This window comes from Xenopus tropicalis, chromosome 7, assembly GCF_000004195.4.
Source record: "Xenopus tropicalis strain Nigerian chromosome 7, UCB_Xtro_10.0, whole genome shotgun sequence".
NCBI classification, from domain to species: Eukaryota; Metazoa; Chordata; class Amphibia; order Anura; family Pipidae; genus Xenopus; species Xenopus tropicalis.
Window position 1 is genome coordinate 57,742,966 of NC_030683.2, and position 21,206 is coordinate 57,764,171.

The following is a 21,206-nucleotide window of genomic DNA, read 5'->3' on the forward strand; positions in this document are numbered from 1 at the left end:
AAAAAGGATTCATAATTGGCATTCTGTCTCTCTGAAGTTCATAGAGAAACATGGCTATTTAGGTAGTCTGTAAAATCCTATTAATTAAATAAAGTATGCATATATGTGCCTAGGTATAGATACAAGAAAGTCTGGCTTGCCAGATGGTCAAATGTGTGTGATATAAAATATACCAACTGGCAGACCATAAACCTTAACAAATCTCCCTATGTATCCTATATTGTACATAAATTAAACAGGCAAATTGGATAATTGGATAAGGCCTATTGTACTCTTGTATAGTGATATGTGATTTTTTTTTTTAGCAGGCATTGATTTGCTGTGAAATTCTGAAAAAATGCCGCAAAAATTTACGTGACAAAAATTTGCAGTGTACATCAAAAAAAAAGTTGCGTGAAAGCCGCATTTTGTGAATTTTTTGGTGTTTTGCAAACTTATGTGTAGTTTTGCAAATTTTTCTGTAAAACGTGACAGATTCGCTCATCACTACTCTTGAATAGTGATGGGTGAAATAATTTTCCAGGCTTAGATTAGTTTTGCCATTGGCGGATTGTTTGATGAAATGCACAACAAAATTTGACGCATGTGACAAAAAAAATGACGTGATCCAAAAATTTTTTTACGTGCTTCACAAATTTTTTGCCAAAGCCAAACAGAACAGATTTGCTCATCACTACTCTTGAATGAACACTTCTGGTGTAGGTCTTGTTATTGGATAAATTAATAGTTTTCCTTGTGCATATGTTAAACTTTGGATGCATTACTTTGTGGTGTATGGGTAATTTATGAATGTTTTTAACCCCAAAGGCCCTAAAATAGTTATATAATGTTGGTTTACTCGGATGGGTTGAACTTGATGGACAATGGTCTTTTTTCAACCCTATGTAACTATGTAACTATGTAACTAGGTTCTTGTGATGCGTTAATTTTTTTTTTTCATAATAAAACTTTGCAAACATGTTTTATTTAGGTCCTTATAGGTACTTACCCTTTATACTTAAATGTTTTTTCTATATTTGTGGAGCAGCATACCTAGAACGAGAATTGCGTAAAGCTGGAGTACAAGTTCCTGAGTCTGAAATGTCTCCGCCTGCTCCCTTACCGAGAGATGCCATCAGAATGCAAGAAGAATCTGAGCAGCTGGCAAAAGAGCTTAGAGAGGTGTCTCAAAATCGACAGACTCTACAAGAGCGTTTGAGAGAGCTACTGGAATATGCCAATATCCTTCGGGAGAGCCAGAGATTTACTGGGCCACTGGTGAGAGATATATTTAAACTTTTCACAGTTACATTTTAGTGGCTTAGTGATGTCTGGCTTTCAAGGAAAAAAACTATTAACTATTTTAAACTTTCATGCCTTGCCAGCTGTCTAAAAAGCAATGTAAAGTAAATGGTACATTTATAAAGGTGTTTATTTTATTTCATGATGCCTGCTATTTACCACCATTATTTATATGGAGTAATCCATTCAAATCAATGAGAAAAATTCAGAGGCAAAAAAAAAACAATGGATGGTTGCTGTTTTTTTTTTTTTTCCTTTTCTATAGCTTTTCAGTTGTGCACTGATTTTGCTTGCCCAGTTTAATTGGGGTCCTCCAATTTGCCCATTGAGCACCCAACAATAGGGATCAATCTGCTACTACTGTGGTTCTGTTATTTACCAGCACCCATTTTGTGAACCAGACATTTTGCAGTGAAACCAGCAAAAATCAGAATAACTTGCATTACAGACCAGCAGGACTGAAAATAGAAGCAGCTTGGACAGAAACCGGGTCGAACTGGGAAAACCAGGGAAAACACCAACAGGGCCCTGCTGACCCTGGCCCAAACCCTTCCAGCAACTTAACCCTCCACCATTACCCCCACAAGCTAAATAAGGCGATGCGGCGTGTAACGCAGAAACACAGTGTGTGCGTGGGGGGATGGGTGGTTGGAGGAGATGCAGTTTGAGACGCTAGGCAGAAATGCATGCCCAGGGAGACGTTTAAAAAAGCTTTTGAATGCATCCATGGAGGGAAAGTTATTTGAAGGCTTGTTAAGGGATCACATACAAAATTATGTACTGGAGAGTGGCATAATGAGCAGTAATCAGCATGGCTTTATGAAGGACAGGTCAGACCAATTTATTGCTTTTTATAATGAGGTCAGTAAGAAGGAGAGTGGGGATGCAGTAGATGTAATCAATTTGGATTTTGGCAAAGCATTTGATACCGTGCCCCACAAATGACTGCTTTCTAAACTAAGGTCTGTTGGTCTTAGTGAAGTTGTTTGCACATGGATAGAAAACTGGCTACAAGATCGGGTACATAGGGTCGTTGTTAATGATACATTCTCTGCTTGGAGTACTTGGTTCTCAGTGGGGTCCCTCAGTGTTCTGTACTGGGTCCACTTTTTTTTAATTTGTTCATAAATGAGGAGGGTATTATGAGCAATGTATCAGTGTTTGCAGATGACACACAACTCTGCAGACCAGTCAGTTCTATCCGGGATGTGGCATCCTTGCAGCAGGATCTTCACCAACTGGCAATCTGGGCGGCTAAGTCGCAGATGAGATTTAATGTGGATAAATGTAAGGTCATGCACCTGTAAAAATATGCAAGCCACTTATACCCTTAATGGGACTGCACTAGGCAAATCCATAATGGAGAAGGACCTTGGAGTCCTTGTAGATAATAAACTTGGTTGTAGCAAACAATGCCAGGCAGCAGCTGCAAGGGAATACAGGGTTTTGAACTGTATTAAAAGGGGTTTAGATTTACGGGAGGAGGGGGTTATTCTTCCCCTTTACAGAGCGCTGGTAAGGCCCCATCGAGAATATGCTGTTCAGTTTTGGTCTCCAGTGCTCAAATGGGACATTACTGAATTAGACAGGGTCCAGAGACTGGCCAAGTTGGGTCTGTTTACACTGGAGAAGAGTCATTTAAGAGGTGAAATGATAACTATGTATAAATATATAAGGGAATCATATAATAACCTCGCTAATGCTTTATTTACTAGTAGGTCCTTCCAACGGACATGAGGGCATCTGCTCCGTTTAGAAGAAGGGAGATTCCATTTAAATATTCAGAAAGGTTTTTTTACTGTGAGAGCTGTGAAGTTGTTGAATTCTCTCCCCGAATCAGTCGTACAGGCTGATACATTATATAGCTTTAAGGAGGGGCTGGATGGATTCTTAGCATACAGGGTTATGGGAGATAGCTGTTAGTACAAGTTGATCCAGGGACTGGTCCGATTGCCATCAGGAAGGATTTTTTCCCCTCTGCGGCAAATTAGAGAGGCTTCAGATGGGGTTTTTTGCCTTCCTCTGGATCAACTAGAAGTTAGGAAAGTTATATATAGGCATTATGGTTGAACGTGATGGACGTACGTCTTTTTTCAACCTAACTTACTATGTTACTATGTAATTGCAACCATCCACAACTCTCTTCTATGAAAGGAAGTCATAATTATGATGATGTTTCCCATAGCAACCAATTGGCAATTAGATTTGACAAGTCACCTATAAGTTAGAAAACAAAAGCAAAGATCTGTTTGGTTAGTATGGGCAACATCACCAATGATGTTTGTCTCCATAATAATAATATACACCTTAGTGTTGTTTCATAGGCTACCACAGCTAACCATCCAGCAACTCTTTTAGAAGAGTATAGAAGTGGACTAGATGTCACTCTCTCTTCACCCTGTCCCGATTATGAGTAGCCAATTATAGAAACTGGAAATCTCAGTCTCCTTGAAATAGAAAAATACTGAACCAGCATAATTAAAGATGCTGCTGCTTAGCTATTTAACTTAATACTTTACATAGTTCAGAGTACATCAAGTTCAACCCATCCAAGTAAACCCAGCGCACACAACCTATACTTACCAATCTATACACTCACATACATAAACAACCACTAATAATAACTGTAGATATTAGTATCGCAATAGCCTTGGATATTCTGCTTGTTCAAAAACTTATCCAGGCCCCTCTTAAAAGCATTAACAGAATCTTCCATTACCACATCACTAGGAAGGGCATTCCACAACCTCACTGCCCTCACTGTGAAAAACCACCTATGCTGCTTCAAATGGAAGCTCCGTTCCTCTAATCTAAAGGGAACACCCCCTATCTGTCTATATTCCCCTCTAATGTACTTGTACAGAGTAATCATGTCCCCTCGCAAGCGCCTCTTTTCCAGAGAAAACAACCCCAACCTCGACAGTCTGGACTGGAGCCCAAAACTGCACTGCATACTCAAGGTGAGGCCTTACCAGGGACCTATAAGAGACAAAATTATGTTCTCATCCCTTGAGTCAATGCCCTTTTTTATACAAGACAGCACTTTATTTGCTTTAGTAGCCACAGAATTAGTGCCTGGAATTAGACAACTTGTTATCTACAAAAACCCCTAGATCCTTCTCCATTAAGGATACCCCCAACAAACTACCATTCAGTAGATAGTTTGCATTTATATTATTTCTACCAAAGTGCATAACTTTGCACTTTTCAACATTGAACCTCATTTTCCAGTTTGCTGCCCAGTTTTCCAGTTTTGTCAAATCGCTCTGCAAAGCAGCAGAATCCTGCATGGAACTTATAGTTTTGCACAATTTAGTGTCGTCAGCAACAATAGAAACAGTACTCTCTCTGCCCACCTCCAGGTCATTAATAAACAAATTAAAAAGCAAAGGACCAAGGACTGACCCTAGCGGTACTCCACTAACCACACTGGTCCAATTAGAAAATGCTCCATTTACCACCACTCTTTGTAATCTATCCTTCAGCCAATTCTCTATCCAATTACAAATATTATGTTCTAGGCCAATATTCCTCAATTTAATCATTAACCATCTGTGAGGTACTGTATCAAATGCTTTAGCAAAGTCCAAGTAGATGACATCAACTGCCATTCCAGCATCGAGGTTCCTGCTCACCTCCTCATAAAAGGCGACTAAATTAGTCTGGCAAGATCTGTTACGCATAAAACCATGCTGGCACAAACTTATAGTATTATGAACTGCAATGTATTCAAGTGCCCTATCCCTTCCTTAAGCTTTCCTACTACTGATGTCAGACTAACAGGCCTATAGTTTTCAGGCTGAGAACAGGATCCCTTTTTAAATAACGGCACGACATTAGCAACTTAGCCAGTCTTTCTTCATAACTGAGACAGCCCATACCCTTTAGCAGCTTAGTTGCCTTTCTCTAGACCCTCTCTAACTCAATAATGTCCTGTTTGAGCACTGGAGATCAAAACCGAACAGCATATTCTAGATGGGGCCTTACCAGCGCTCTATAAAGGGGAAGAATAACACCCTCCCGTGAATCTATTCCCCTTTTAATACAGCTCAAGCCTTGTTGGCCCTTGCAGCTGCTGCCTGGCATTGCTTGCTACAGCCAAGTTTATTATCTACAAGGACTCCAAGGTCCTTCTCCACTATGGATTTGCCTAGTGCAGTCCCGTTAAGGGTATAAGTGGCTTGCATATTTTTACATCCCAGGTGCATGACCTTAAATTTATCCACATTAAATCTCATCTGCCACTTAGCCGCCCAGATTGCCAGTTTGTTAAGATCTTGCTACAAGGATGCCGCATACTGGATACAATTGTACTGGTTTGTAGAGTTTTGTGTCATCTGCAAACACTGATACATTACTAATAGTACCCTCCCCTAAGTCATTTATGAACAAGTTAAACAAAAGTGGACTTAGTACAGAACCCTGAGGGACCCCACTTTGTCCCTTTGTACCACTTTGTCTTTAATTTCTTTTCCCTAAAAACTTTATTTTGACAGCGTGACTATTGGATCAGATATTCTGACCACTAATCACGCTGTCATGTGACTTTTTTGTTGTTTCACTAATTTGCACAATTTTGTGGTTTTATTGCATTTTTTTTTATCCTTGATCAGTTTTTAGCATAGCTTTGCCATGTGGTACTTTGGTGTAGAAAAATAAGTTTACCCATGTTGGATTCGTCAGATTTGTTGGATTTGTGTACTTTTCAAAATATATATGGTTTCTGGAGTTTTCTGTATATTAAAGTGGTGTTATGTCACATATAACACTGTCAGGGGGCTCTGTATGCAAAAGCTGAGTTGGCAGGCGAGAAATCAATATGCGTTATTTTCATTTTGGGGTCAGTACATACCACAGACTTTGGTATATATCTATGCATATTGGGTATCAAACTGTTGAGTAGACCTTAGGTCAGGGGTCGGGAACCTTTTTGGCTGAGAGCCATAAACGCCACATATTTTAAAATGTAATTCCGTGCACAGCCGTGCACATGTATGCAGTTGTGGAATAACGGTTCCAAAGTGCATACCTCTGTTGTGGATGTGAGCGAATTGCCACTTTAGAGGCTCACGTTAGAGCACTAGAGGAACAAGTTGCAACACTGCGTTTGATTGACAATCTTGAGAGAAGTCTCTTGCTTACTGAACAAGAGCTAGCGGGGTCAGATGATAGGGCAGTAAGCTGGGTGACAGTTAGACAATCTAGTGTGGGGAAAAGGAAAAGGGAGGCTGCTCCAGGGTTTGCGCATCCCAACAGTTTTGCCAGATTGTGTGAAGAAGATGGGAGTGTGAACTCTGAACTGGCGGTTCTAGATGAGGCTGATCTCTCTAACAGCCGGGAGACCAGTTTCTCTAGTAGTGGTGGGGAGGAGAGGAGAGCTAGGCCTAAACAGATGGTGGTTATAGGGGATTCAATTATTAGGAAAGTGGACAGGGTAATCTGTCAAGTGGATCGCTTCATCCGAACACTTTGCTGTCTTCCTGGTGCCAGGGTTCGGCATGTGGTTGATCAGGTTGACACATTATTGGGAGAGGATGGGCATGACCCGGCAGTCTTGGTACATATCGGTACTAACGACAAAATGAACGGTAGGTGGAGGACCTTAAAGAGTGAGTTCAGGGATCTAGGCTCTAAGATTAAGGAAAGGTCCTCCAATGTCATTTTTTCTGAAATTTTGCCGGTGCCACATGCAAGTTTAGGGATACAGCGGAAGCTTAGGGAACTAAATGCGTGGCTAAAGTCTTGGTGTAGGAAGGAAGGGTTTGGGTTCCTAGAGCACTGGGCTGACTTTTCTTTGGGGTACAATCTATACAGCCATGACAGATTGCACCTCAATGGAAGGGGGTCCGCTGTGCTAGGGGAGAGAATGGTTAAGAGGCTGGAGGAGTGTTTAAACTAGACAAGGGGGGGGGGGGGGTGAGCTAGAGTTCTATAGGAAAGCTAGTGTAGACGGGGCAGTGGGACTAGCAAAGGGTTGTGGGGGAGGAGTGAGGGGGGCATATAGTTTATCAGATAAGGAGCTTCCGTTACAAGGAAAACAGTCTCATAATTGCCTTAGCTCTAACTCTCCGTTAGCTAATGTAAACATCAGAGGGAGAAGTAATAATCTCCGCTGCATGCTGGCTAATGCGCAAAGCTTGTCGGGTAAATTAGGGGAGCTGCAAGCTAGTGCATGTATTGAAAATTATGATTTAATTGGTATCACTAAGACCTGGTGGGATTAAAAGTGCGACTGGGCCGTGAATTTAAATTGTTATACACTTTTTAGGAGGGACAGAGAGATTAAAAAGGGTGGAGGGGTTTGTCTTTATGTAAAGTCAGATTTAAAGCCATGTAATAAAGACATTACTAATGAAAAGTCGAATCTCTTTGGGTAGAAATTTCAGTAGGGCTGAAGGTCACAAAGAAAATCATCATTGGTGTATGCTATAAACCGCCCCGTATAGATGAGGGGGATGAGACACAGCTATTGTTGCAAATGGAGGAGGCTTCACAACTGGGTCAAGTTGTTATTATGGGGGACTTTATTTATCCGGACATTGACGGGAGTAATGGGGTGGCTAAGTCAGAAAAAGCTAGTAGGTTTGTAAATATGCTAAATGACAACTTTTTATTTCAGGCAGTTCAAGAACCTACTAGGAATGACTCTATTTTGGACCTGGTAATATCTAATAATTCTGAACTCATCTCTAACATTTGTGTGGGTGAGCATTTGGGGAACAGTGATCACAACATGGTCTCCTTTGAGATAATGCTGCAGAGACAGCTCTATAAGGGAGTAACTAAAACACTCAATTTTAGACGTGCAGACTTTGCCAGTATAAGGGCATCTCTGCAATGTGTTAACTGGGAAAGGCTTTTCACAGGGTTAGACACAGAAGGAAAATGGAACATCTTTAAAACATTGCTTTGCATGTATACACAACAGTATATTCCCCTTGTAAGCAAGGAGAGGCATCGCAAAGCAAAACTTTTATGGCTGAATAAAAGTGTTAGTGTCGAGGTTGGTAAGAAAAAATGTGCTTTTAAAGCATTCAAGTTAGCTGGGACAGTGGAAACTTTCATCAGGTACAAAGAAGCAAATAAAGCTATCAGGCAAGCTAAAATAAAGATGGAAAGGGATATTGCAGCTAGGAGTAAAAAGAATCCAAAATTATTTTTTAATTATGTGAATAGTAAAAAAATGAAGCAAGAAGGGGTGGGAACCTTATTATCATGGGGGGGTAAGTTGGTTGATGAGAACGGGGAAAAAGCAGAAATTTTGAACTCTTATTTTTCATCTGTCTATACATCTGAGGCGCCAGCTAATGAAGGCTTCCCTTTTAATATGCCCAGTTCTAGTAATTTAGCTACTGACGCATGGGTCACTCGGGAGGAAATTCAAAAGAGACTTGAACATGTAAAGGTAAACAAAGGTCCAGAACCAGATGGGATTCATCCCAGGGTATTAAATGAGCTGAGCACTGTGATTGCCAAGCCTCTTCAAATAATTTTTCAGGCATGGTGCCGAGAGACTGGCGAATTGCTAATGTGGTGCCGTTATTTAAAAAGGGATCCCGTTCTCAGCCTGAAAACTATAGGCCTGTTAGTCTGACATCAGTAGTAGGAAAACTTTTGGAAGGGGTAATAAGAGATAGGGTACTTGAATACTTTGCTGTTCACAATACTATGAGTTTGTGCCAGCATGGTTTTATGCGTAACAGATCTTGCCAGACTAATTTAGTCGCCTTTTATGAGGAGGTGAGCAGGAACCTTGATGCTGGAATGGCAGTTGATGTCATCTACTTGGACTTTGCTAAAGCGTTTGATACAGTACTTCACAGAAGGTTAATGATCAAATTGAGGAATATTGGCCTAGAACATAATATTTGTAATTTGATAGAGAACTGGCTGAAGGATAGATTACAAAGAGTGGTGGTAAATGGAACATTTTCTAATTGGACCAGTGTGGTTAGTGGAGTACCACAAGAGTCAGTCCTTGGTCCTTTGCTTTTTAACTTGTTTATTAAGGACCTGGAGGTGGGCATAGACAGTAATGGTTCTATTTTTGCTGATGACACAAAATTGTGCAAAACTATAAGTTCCATGCAGGATGCTGCTGCTTTGCAGAGCGATTTGAAAAAATTGGAAAACTGGGCAGCAAACTGGAAAATGAGGTTCAGTGTTGATAAGTGCAAAGCTATGCACTTTGGTAGAAATAATATAAACGCAAACTATCTACTGAATGGTAGTTTGTTGGGGGTATCCTTAAATGAGAAGGATCTAGGGTTTTTTGTAGATAACAAGTTGTCTAATTCCAGGCAGTGTCATTCTGTGGCTACTAAAGCAAATAAAGTGCTGTCTTGTATAAAAAAAGGTCATTGACTCAAGGGATGAGAACATAATTTTGCCCATTTATAGGTCCTTGGTAAGGCCTCACCTTGAGTATGCAGTGCAGTTTTGGGCTCCAGTCCTTAAGAAGGATATTAATGAGCTGGAGAGAGTGCAGAGATGTGCATCTAAACTGGTTAAGGGGATGGAAGATTTAAACTATGAGGTTAGACTGTCGAGGTTGGGGTTGTTTTCTCTGGAAAAGAGGCGCTTGCGAGGGGACATGATTACTCTGTACAAGTACATTAGAGGGGATTATAGGCAGATAGGGGCTGTTCTTTTTTCCCATAAAAACAATCCACGCACCAGAGGTCACCCCTATGGATTAGAGGAACGGAGCTTCGATGTGAAGCAGGGTAGGTGGTTTTTCACGGTAAGGGCAGTGAGGTTGTGGAATGCCCTTCCTAGAGATGTGGTAATGGCAGATTCTGTTAATGCCTTTAAGAGGGACCTGGATAAGTTTTTGAACAAGCAGAATATCCAAGGCTATTGTGATACTAATATCTACAGTTAGTATTAGTAGTTGTATATATAGTTTATGTATGTGAGTGTATAGATTAGTAGGTGTGGGTTGTGTGTGCTGGGTTTACTTGGATGGGTTGAACTTGATGGACTCTGGTCTTTTTTCAACCCTATGTAACTATGAGACCCATACAATATGTTTGGCTGGGGATGCTGCGGGGCAAGGTAGGGTGGGTCCCAAGGATACTGGATGCGGATGTGATGCAGAGGTGGGCGTGGCCTGCGCTTGGTGGATAGAAGACGTGTTCTAAGGCTTAGAACACATCTTCTATCCACTGAGCGCAGGCCATGCCCTCTGTTATTTTTTTTATTAAAGATTTGGCAGCAAGCCAGATGCAGCAATCAAAAGAGCATCATCTGGCTACCGAGCCATAGGTTCCCTACCCCTGCCTTAGGTGTTCCTATTTGAGGTGAATTGCCTTTGTATGCAAGAATTTGTGTGAGATAAATGCGGCAAATTGCAACAATTTTAGGGAATTTTCTGAAATGTCATAAAAACCACTAACTTTAAGAAAGCTTTGCAGATTGGTACTTTGGTGTTGAAAGGACTCTTTACCTATGTTGGATTTGTCAGACTGTGTACTTTCCAAAAATATATGGTTTTCTGGGTTTTTATGTACAGTTAGGGGGTCTTACGACACATAATACACGGTGATTGGGCTTTTTTTTGCAGAAACTGAGTTGGAAGCTGAGAAAATTCCTATGCACTATTTTCATTTGGGTGCCTCTGTACACCACATACTTCTGTATGCATATTGGGCATCAAACTGTTTAGTAGACCTCTGGCATTTATATTTAGGGTGATGTGTCATTATATGTAATAAATGTTGTAAGATAAATGTGGCAAATTGCAACAATTTTAGGCCTTTTTCAGAAAAGTCATAAAAACCCTTAAAATTTAGGAAAGCTTTCCAGATTGGTACTTTGGTGTAGAAAGTCTTCTTTACCCATGTTGGATTTGTCAGAATGTGTACTTTCCAAAAATATATGGTTTTCAGGGGTCACCCTGGGGTGAGTGTACACATTGGGGCCCCTACATGCCACATACTTAGGTAATCCTATACATATTGGGTATCAAACTGTTCAGTGGACCCCTGGTGTTTTATCTTGGTGCCTAATTCTATGTGGGAGATAAGTTGCTGCAAAATGGAAGCTTTGAGTTGATATTTGAAACTGTCAATCAATATAACCAAATTTAGGAAACCTTTGTGGCTTGGGTACTGTGGAGTAGAAAGACATGGATACCCATTTTAGATTCGGGGGAATGTAATTTCCAAAAATATGACTTTCTGGGGTGAGCGTACTTTTTACTAGCTTCATCCCACATAAAATGATTGAAATGTGTTGATTTCAATGTTCACATTGGGGCTCATACATACCATACCTATACATCAAACTGTTCAGTGGACCCCTGGCGTTCATATTTAGTGTTTTTTTATTTGGTTACTTTATGACCCGTAGGAGATAAGATACTATAGAATGGAAGCTTTGAAGCAATTTTTTAAAAAATTTCACAAATTTTGATAAAAACCAATAACTTTAGGATTGCCACTTGATAGTTTGGAGTAGACAGACAGTTGGGCCTATTCTGGATTCCCCAAAATCTTTTCTTTACAAAATCCTTCTGTTAGTGGAATTTTTGGCCTTGAAATCTAAAGTATGCAGCTTTCTGAAGCAGTGCTTTGGAAATTTGGTAGTGTACTGCTGGGAGTTTTTGACCTCCATAAAACTATATATATATTTGGTATTGGCACGTTCAGGAGACATGGGACTTCCAAATCACTTGTATTTTCGTGCATAAAATAATTTTTATTTCTGGTATGTGTGTTTATATTATAGAAAATGTTTTTTTTTTTTTTCATTTTTAGACATTTAGAAACCTATATCTTGTTACAGAATTGGAATTACACAAAAATTCTACCATATTTTGAAAGCTTAGGTTGTCCTACATGATATATTGTTTTCCTGGGTAAACTAAAAGTCCCCCCGTGAAACAGTGCAAAATGTTCAAAAACTGGCAATACATGTTCCGCTTTGACCAAAATGAATAGAATTGATGCTTTATGGATAACCGCTAGATATAAAATATTTGTGATTACTCATGCTTTTTCCAGATACACATCCAGTGCTTTTTCTGTTTAATGTTTTTGGCAGCTGGAGTCTGAAGCACAATGGAAGGACAGGTCTGAGGATGATCCACTGCTGGACCCTGCTGTAGTCAATAAACAAGACCTCAGAGTCAGGTAATATGTCTGTCTGCCACAATCAACCGGCTTAAACATGCCCGCATCTGTTTTTAAAATTTGTAGAAATTGTCTTTATTTACAATTAACAATGCATAATTTTAGCACCAAAATGAATGCTTGCACCTATGTGTACTCATGTAATGCATCAAATTTGGTTTGGTATGCAGTAGTAAAGGTGTAATCTCAGAATTTTTGTCCGGTCAGGTTTCCATAGTTTTTTTTTTTTTTGTGTCAAAGTATAACTATTGTAAAACACTAACTAATGGTTTATATGAATTACCAATAAATTGTCTAATCAGTTATTTCTAATTTATCAATCTGTTAAATTATCGCAAATTATTTTTGTTTACTATTACCTGCTGATGTCTTAGAAGTCAAAGTGTGCATTAGTGTAACTAGAATTTGTGTAGAGTGTATATGTGTGTAAACATGGGCAATATGCAGAAGGACCACCACCATAAAGTTCAAGATGTTTGGGGAGGGGAGAGTTGGTGAGCTCTAGATGCAATAGCTGTGGATGAATTGCATTTTCAGAATATTAGTTACCTACAATAGATCAGATTTATCGCTAGTAAGTAATCCCCACATGTACAACAGATTGTTTGTTATTTGAACACCCTGCGATTTTGCAAGTTCTCCCACTTAGAAATCATGGAGGGGTCTGAAATTCACATTGAAGGTGCATTCCTGCTGTGAGAGACAGCATTTAAAAAAAAAAAGGAGTGAGTAGAGCAGGAAGGGACTGCCTGTGAGCTCGCTAAGCCCCGCCCATTCTATGAATAATCACATCACTTTAAGTAGGTGAGGAGGGTGTCATAGAAGTCTATGAGAGCAGGCGGCTCTGAGCTGATATACTGAAGAGTCTATTCCGGAAGCTGGCGTAAGGTCTGGGTAGAGCACAGTTTTCAAGCAGTTATGGACATATTTGAACCCAAAGGTATTAAAATAAAAGCACTTCCTTCTATTTTACAGTTTTTTACATGGTTTAGTGCATTGTAAAAATGTATGCTATATATCCCCTTTAAAAAGATCACAACAAATTTTAAACAAAGTTGTTATTTGTCCCATACTAAAAAAAATGCACAGTGTCTACAAAGGGTTTAAGCTAGGAATGTGTGAATAGGACAGTGAATACATAACAGTCACAAAGGTTTAGATGATGGATAGACTGAGGTAGATAAGGAATTTCTCTGTTTTTTTTTTGCATTTTTACATTTTCCTAAAACTATCTCTTTTAGCTTTATGGCAGGTGTTATTCACCCATGGCGCATGAACTCATTTGAACGTTTGTTGTGGCGGGCTTGCCGTGGTTACCTGATTGTCAACTTTGTAGAAATGTCAGAGCCAATGGAAGATTTGGTGACTGTAAGTGCAACATCAATAGACTGCCTTATAGATTCTAAAATCTGCTTTATACTAAAGCTTTGCAAACAGGCTTTTTATTTGTTGTACCATATTGCAGCTCATGTTGAGTCTGCCCAATTTATCTATACCAACAGGAGCAGACATTAACACTGAATTCAAGGAAGAAAAAAAAACATATGAGAGATGGTGGCTACATTTTAACATAAAATATACTGTATTTTGCTGGTAAAAATACTGCCTGCAACTTTGATTATACGTTTCTAAATTTTGTAAACTGAAAACAGACATTTGGCACCAACAGCAGACAAATGTTTAAAGAAGCCATAGATTTTTGTAAGAACATTGAGTCTATACATCCTAAAAGGTTTCTTATGCCCACTTAAATTGCCTTTGTTCTTGTTTAAACCAGTTAAACATTTTCCCACTTAAGCAGTATGAATTAATGGCCTAACTTGTTGCCAACCTTAATTTGCATATGTTTTATAACATTTGTCTTAGTTATAACTTTTTGCTAACTATTTTAAGGGTGAGAGTGTCACTCAAATTATATTTCTAATTTCCTACTGGGGCGAAAAAATTGGAGAGAAGATCAAAAAGATTGCAAACTGGTGAGTGTTCTTATACACTTAAATCAGACTAGGCCAGAGATTGCTTACTGTTTTTGTAGTAAATAGTTTCTCACTACTGTTTCTTGTGCAGTTTTCACTGTCATATTTATCCGTATGCTGATGATGAAACTTCACGCCTTGAGACACTAAGAAATCTTCTGGTTCAGATTCAAGACATGCAAAAAGTGAGTGGTGCTCAGTTTTAGAGCTCAGAGTGTCTTTTTCAAGTCCTACAAGACAAGGGCAGAGATTGCTTCATTCTGTGAAGGCAATGGCTGATACAGGACATAACACATAAAAGTTAATGGGTACAAGGCAGAGGGGCCTGATGGAATACATCCTTGGATACCTAGAGAGCTTTGTTCAGATTTAGCTAGTTTGGAAAGGAATCTCACTGAGGATGAGGTTCTGGAGAGTGTGAGAGTGGTATTATAAGTAACAATTGGCATGGCTTTATGAAGGACAGATCATGTCAGCCAAGTTTAATAGTTTTTAATGATGAGGTAAGTCGGGGCTTGAACAGTAGGTTTGCAGGTGTGATTTTACTTTTGTGTGATTTTGCCAAAGCTTTTGATACAATTTCTTATAAATTACTGCTTTTTTAACTAAGTTCTGTTGGTTTTGATAATGTGGTTTGCACATAGATAGGAAACTTGTTAAAGGATTGTGTATAGAGAGTGGTTATCAATGATCTATTCTTTGCTTGGTGTAAGGTTTTGTACTGGGCCCCTTTTATTTAATTTTCCACCGGGGTGGGCATTTTAAGTAATGTATTTGTGTTTGCAACTGACACACAGATGTGCAATTTAATTAATTCCATCTAGGTGGTGAACTCCTTGCAGGGGGAACTGGCAATCTGGACAGCACAGTGGCATATGAGATTCACTCTTAAGAAGTGTAGTGTTTGCACCTGGAATGTAAAAATACAAAAGCAACTTAAACTCTTAATAGGACAGTTGGATCAAATTCTTGATGGAGGAAGACCTAGTGATACTTGAGGTTAATAATCTTGTCTGCTGCAAGGACAAAGTTTTGAGCTGTATTAAAAGGGTTAAATATTCATGGAGGTTAACCCTCTACAATGAACTTTTTTCCCCCTATCTTTAAAATCACTCTAAACAACCCCCAGAATAACATACCTTAGTCCCTGCATTCAGTCTGATCTGGTTTCTGATTTGTAAGTTGAGATCTCCAGCTCCTTTTTTCTTCTTCTTCTTCCTGGTACAGCATGAAACCTCGCCCCCTCTTCCTGTTCAGCTCTTCTTATCTGTCTAGTGGAAGAGGAGAGCCTTCTGTGCATACCTGACAGAGAAGAAGCTGTTTTAACAGAAGATGTTCTTAACCATAAATGCAGCTTTATTAAATAAACAAGGAGTAGTACTAACGACATGCCAGGGGCCCACCAGAAAACCTTAGACCATGGGCCCACTCTTCAAACTAGTTTTCATCTACTTCTTACTCAGTCTCTAAAGTTTTTTTTTTATCTTTACATACTATAATTTATTCTTCTTTATATTTAGTTGCTTTTTTCCCATAGAAAAATAAGTAATGACCACGAATTAGGCCAAATGGTTAGAAGCAGGAGGGCCCACTGGGAATTTTCCTGGTATCCCTGTGGACCAGTCAGACACTGTAACCTAGTACAGTGTACTAAATAAAGTAGATTTAAGTAATGACTTTCAAAAAGGTAATATAGTAAGTTAGGTTGAAAAGAGACTTCCATCAAGTTCAGCCTTTTATGTCTATATTAAACCTGCCTAACTGTTAGCTGATCCAAAGGAAGGCAAAAACTCCTTCTGAAGCCTCTTAAAATTTCCTTTTGACTCCCAAGATGGCAATTGGACTGGTCCCTGGATCAACTTGTACTAAGCTATTTTCAAAAACACTGTATCTCCTTACTTGCTAAAAAGCCATCCAACCCCTTCTTGAAGCTATATAATATATCTGACAGTATGACTGATTCAGAAAGAGAATTCTACAACTTCAAAGCTCTCACTGTAAAAAAACCCTTTCCGAATATTAAGACAGGACCCTGGATACTTCTCACGGAAGTCCTAGAGAGATTATTATACGATTTCCTTATATATAGTTTTCATTTCCCCCCTTAAGCTCCTCTTAATGGTTTCATAACTGGGACTTTCCAACCCCTTAAGCAGTTTAGTGGCCCTTCTATGTCCTATTATGGGTATAAGTGGCTTGCATATTTTTACATCAACGGTGCATGACCATTTATCAACACTAAATCTCTTTTGCCATGTAGCTGCTCAGATTGCCAGTTTGTTAAGATACTACTGCAGGCATGCAACATCCTTGATGGAATTGGACAACAAAAAGGAGTTATAGTTGCATGCTTTTGGGAAGTTATATGTGCTTGAGAAGTGAAGCTGTGCAGAATCTGATCTTTTCCCAAAACTGGTGTTTTCAAATACTCTTGAATGTGATTCCTTAACTTGTCCACCACAGATGTTAAATTTACTGGCCTATTATCGCCAGGCTGAGATCGCAAACCCCCCCCCCCTTTTTTTGTAACTTATATTTTTATTATGAAATTCACAAGAACATTTAGCAATCAATTTAAAGACTCTCAAGGCTGTATAGCTTACAGAGATTCAGCATCATATAATATCTTGGTCAAAGTAAATACTATGAGTACTATGAGGATGACTGGTGATCCAAATTCTTAAAAAGATAAAGTGGTAGAGGGAGAAAAATGTAAAAAGAGAAGGGAGAAGAAAAAGAACAAAACTTGCACCAAAAATTGGGTAAACAGCGAGGAAGTAATGAACACTGGTAAAAATAAAATAAGTTTTTGGAAATGGATAAAGTCCAAGATTAGATCTCATTATGTGGGAGAAAGTCCAATAATGGTTGTGGGTTTGCCAGTCCACAGAACTCCCAGATGTGCCAGATATCAATATGTCCCTATTACTGTTGTCCCTTTGTAGCACCTCTGTGGTAGTTGGGGGAGAAAGTGATTTGAAGCAAGTATTGTATATGGTTAGTCAATATTTTGAGATGTTTGGGCAAGTTGGAAAAAGGCTGTCCAAGCATATATGCCCCTCTGGAGTCGAGCTGGAACAAGTGTATTTATTATGGAGCCGATAGTGTCCCAGAATATATGTTTCAAAATTCCTATGTGTCCACAGAGCCTCCAGCAGGAAGGGGAGTAGTTGGGGAAGGGTTTGTCAGGTGTGTGATGCCAAAACATCTTAATTTTATACATGTGTTCCTTTTGCTTTGTACAAGTTACTCCAAATCTGACACCATTTTGCATTAGTTAGTTTTTACGTATAATATTGTGCCATCTAGCTATATAAGAATGTTGAGGGAGAGAGTCTTCTAATGGTTCAGTGAGGAGTTTATATAGCTGTGATATCAGACCTTTTAAGGTAAGCCACCTAGGGTGGGAGGTGTGTTTTTCCTTTGTTTAATATAGGGCAATAGAAAATGCTGGAGTTGAAAATATTTAAACATGTTCTAGGTGATTTGTCCACAATATCTACAAAATGTAACATTGAGTGTGTTATATTATGCAGCAAATAGTGATAAGCAAATCTGTCCCATTTCGGTTTGCCAAAAGATTCATGAATCTTTGAGAAATGTCGAAAATATCACATGTACAACAATTTTTATGTGCGTGTAATAAAAATGATGTACGCATAAAGAAAAGTGGCAACTTTTTTTTTTTTTTAAGTTGGTGAGAGTTTTTTGTTGTGCAGCTAATTTTTACGTAACAAATTTTACCTCCCGTTTTGTGAAATAATCCGCCAATAGCGAAACGCAGAAATGTGCTGCGAATCCATGCCTGCTGAATTATTTTGCCCATCACTAGTAGAAAATCCTTGATAGTATGTAAATTTGTTGCTGCTCATGTATTATAGAAGATTGAGACCCGGGGTGAAATTCAGGTTTTGATGGTATTTAAAGAATGTGGAGATGTCCATGTTCGATTTTCAGTCTATTCCAAATGCATAAAGGTAAGGGTAGTCGAGCTTAACAGTTTGGGGTCAACATTAGGGGCTTAATAGTGGACCAGATTATTTAATGTAGGTGTTTATCGGTAGAGAACAAGTTTTCACTTTGGTCCCATTTGATTGTGGAGTCTCAGTGTGACCAAGCTAGTAATTGGCGTAGATGCAGCTTCATGATATTTTTGGAGTGAAGGTATCCCTAAGCCTCTGTTGTTAGTTGATGCCAGAAGGATTGATCTGGAGCAAGAATTACCAGTATGCATAGTATTATCACTGTATGTGACCCCACAATAAAAATAGCCACATAAACTCTTGTGGGAATTATTTCAACTACTGCAAAATCAGTACATTTACTTGGGTATATGTGTGTTTCTATACCACACTACCTAACCACAAAACATTTCTACATTTAATTTATTTACTCAAATTTCTAAAAAATCACCTCAAAACTTTTACATTTTACAGCATTTTATAGCTTATATGTCACAAGTCATTGAGCACCAAGATAAAACATGGAAAATAAAATCATCAGGTTTACTTAAGAAAACAATACATTTTTGAAAAGTACACATTCTGCCGAATTCAAAATTGCTAAATATTTATTTTATTTCCATATCACAAAGCTTTGCTGAAATTAGTGGTTTAGATAAAACTTGCATTTTACAGCATCTTGACTCCCACATCATGGACACGGTGGTGGAGTTGGAATTCTCCTCTCCCCTCATTGTTGGCCGCACCTATATCTATTCCTCCAGCTTTTTCATTTAACTCTTTTGAGGTGCATGCCCTTCAAATCTTTCATCCTCTCTCTGTATGGGTGGCTGTCATTTACAGACTTCCATCAGCCTTCTTCTCTTCCTGGTACCTTCCTCTCTGACATTGAAACCTGGCTATCTTTTTTCCTCTGTACTAACATCCCTGCAGTCACCCTTGAGGATTTCAACTCCTACATTGATGATCCCTCGCAACCTAAGCCCTCACATTTTTTCCTCCTTTGAACTCCAGCAGTGGACAAACACTTGAACGCACAAGGATGGCCACTTTCTGGATTAAGCCTTTACTGAAAATATGTCCCTTTCCCCTTCTCCGACCATCATCTGTTTACATTTTTTGTTTCACACGCTCCTTCCCCACTGTGACCTCCTGACCTTAGCTCACTCTTTCAGGTTCAGTCTTTCCTTCTTTTAAGGAGACGTCTGACACCGGTTAGAAAGTGCAACCATAAAGAAGCCTCCACCACTGACTCATTTGCACCCCTCCAGCCCAAGCATATTTAGGTTTAAACCCACGCCCCTGGCTGTATTCTCAAACCAAATTTTTACGCTCCTGTACAAAGTCTGCAGAGCGCATGTGGAGGAAATCCCGTACTCGAGCAGATTTTATACATTGTACAAGGCTATACAGGAGTACTACAATACCCTTATAAACAATGATAAATCCAACCCGCGACACCTGTTTTCTATATTCAATACCTTTCTGTATCCCAGATCAGCTCAAACTTAAACTTAACTTTTGGCACTCTCCCCAGGTCTTTACTTTGTTTTTGAAGAAATCAGCAAAGTCCATCCTCAATCATATTTCCACCCCTACCAACAAAAACCAGCTTCACCTCCCACAGTCCCCTTCTGCATGTCATATCTCTTTCTATTAAGGATGCACTGAATCCAGGATTCCATTTGAACCGAATGAGCATAAATTAGCATATGGTAATTAGCATTCAGAAGGGTTAAAGGAAAAAGAAAGTCAAAGTCACTTGGGGGTGCCAAAATGTTAGGCACCCCCAAGTGACTTTAACCGCCTACCTTTTACCCCGGGCTGGTGCCCCTGTTCGGAGAGAACAGCACCAGCCCGGGGTAGCTGCCTGCGCTTCCTCCTTTGTGATTCGCTGCATGCGCAGTAGAGTGAAAAGCCAAACTTAAACATTAAAGTCGGCTTTTTCGCTCTACTGTGCATGCCCAGCTACCAGCATTTTAGAAAGCGGAAGCCGGAAGGAGGAAGTGCTCCGCTCCAGGTGCCCCGGGCTGGTGCTGTTTTCTCCGAACAGGGGCACCAGCCCGGGGTACGAGGTAAGCGGTTAAAGTCACTTGGGGGTGCCTAACATTTTGGCACCCCCAAGTGACTTTGCCTTTCCTTCTCCTTTAAATGTTGGGGGGGCAAAAAATTTTTGCTACGCCTGCGCATATGCTAATTAGAATTCAGATACGGTTGGGTATTTGGCCTGTATCTGCCTCCGAAGTCTCCTGGCTTCTCTTGTCATCTCTGCTCACAACTTGCTCTCTTGACCCAATGCCTTCTTCTCTGCTTAAACACTGTGCTGCTGAACATACTCCAGCTCTTACTCACATTTTCAATTCTTCTTTGGCTTCTGGAATTTTCCCCTCTTTGTTCAAACATGCCTGTGTCAAGCCTATTCTCACTGTCTCTTACGGCAACAAAACCTCATCTCCACTTCCACTTAATGTAGGGGTACTGCAAGGCTCTGTACTTGGGCCATTGTTATTCTCCCTCTACACATTTGGGAGATCTTGTCCACTCATTTGGCTTTGGGTAGCGTTGGTTCATCCAACTGGAGATTGCATTTGCTAGAAGGCAATTAGAGGTTTGAGTCTCAATTTCAGTTAATGAAGGGGTTGAAAAGTATATTTCGATATCATCAGCATACAGAAAGGGTAAATAAAACCCAGCACTTTAAAAGGTACATGTTATGTACCTGATTCATATAATTTACTGTACCAGTCCAGAGACAGAACAGCTCTTAGGCATATGCACTTCAGAGGCATGAAACAGTATTGCAATGTACTCTGAGCTAGTACCTTCCATTTGCTGTATATAAACAGAGTTAA

At 39.5% G+C, this 21,206-nt stretch overlaps 1 protein-coding gene across 6 annotated transcripts in view; it reads left to right on the forward strand.

Moving 5' to 3' along the window:
* The window catches only part of tcirg1 (T cell immune regulator 1, ATPase H+ transporting V0 subunit a3), a 73,386-nt gene that overhangs the window by 16,149 nt on the left and 36,031 nt on the right, over window positions 1-21,206 (forward strand). For 4 of the 6 annotated variants that reach the window (XM_012953599.3, XM_031905099.1, NM_001016849.2 and 1 more), the window contains 5 exon segments: window positions 1,028-1,257; window positions 12,328-12,416; window positions 13,658-13,784; window positions 14,310-14,392; window positions 14,484-14,577. In XM_012953599.3, coding sequence (XP_012809053.3) covers window positions 1,028-1,257; window positions 12,328-12,416; window positions 13,658-13,784; window positions 14,310-14,392; window positions 14,484-14,577 — 623 coding nt within the window. 6 annotated transcript variants of the gene reach the window in all.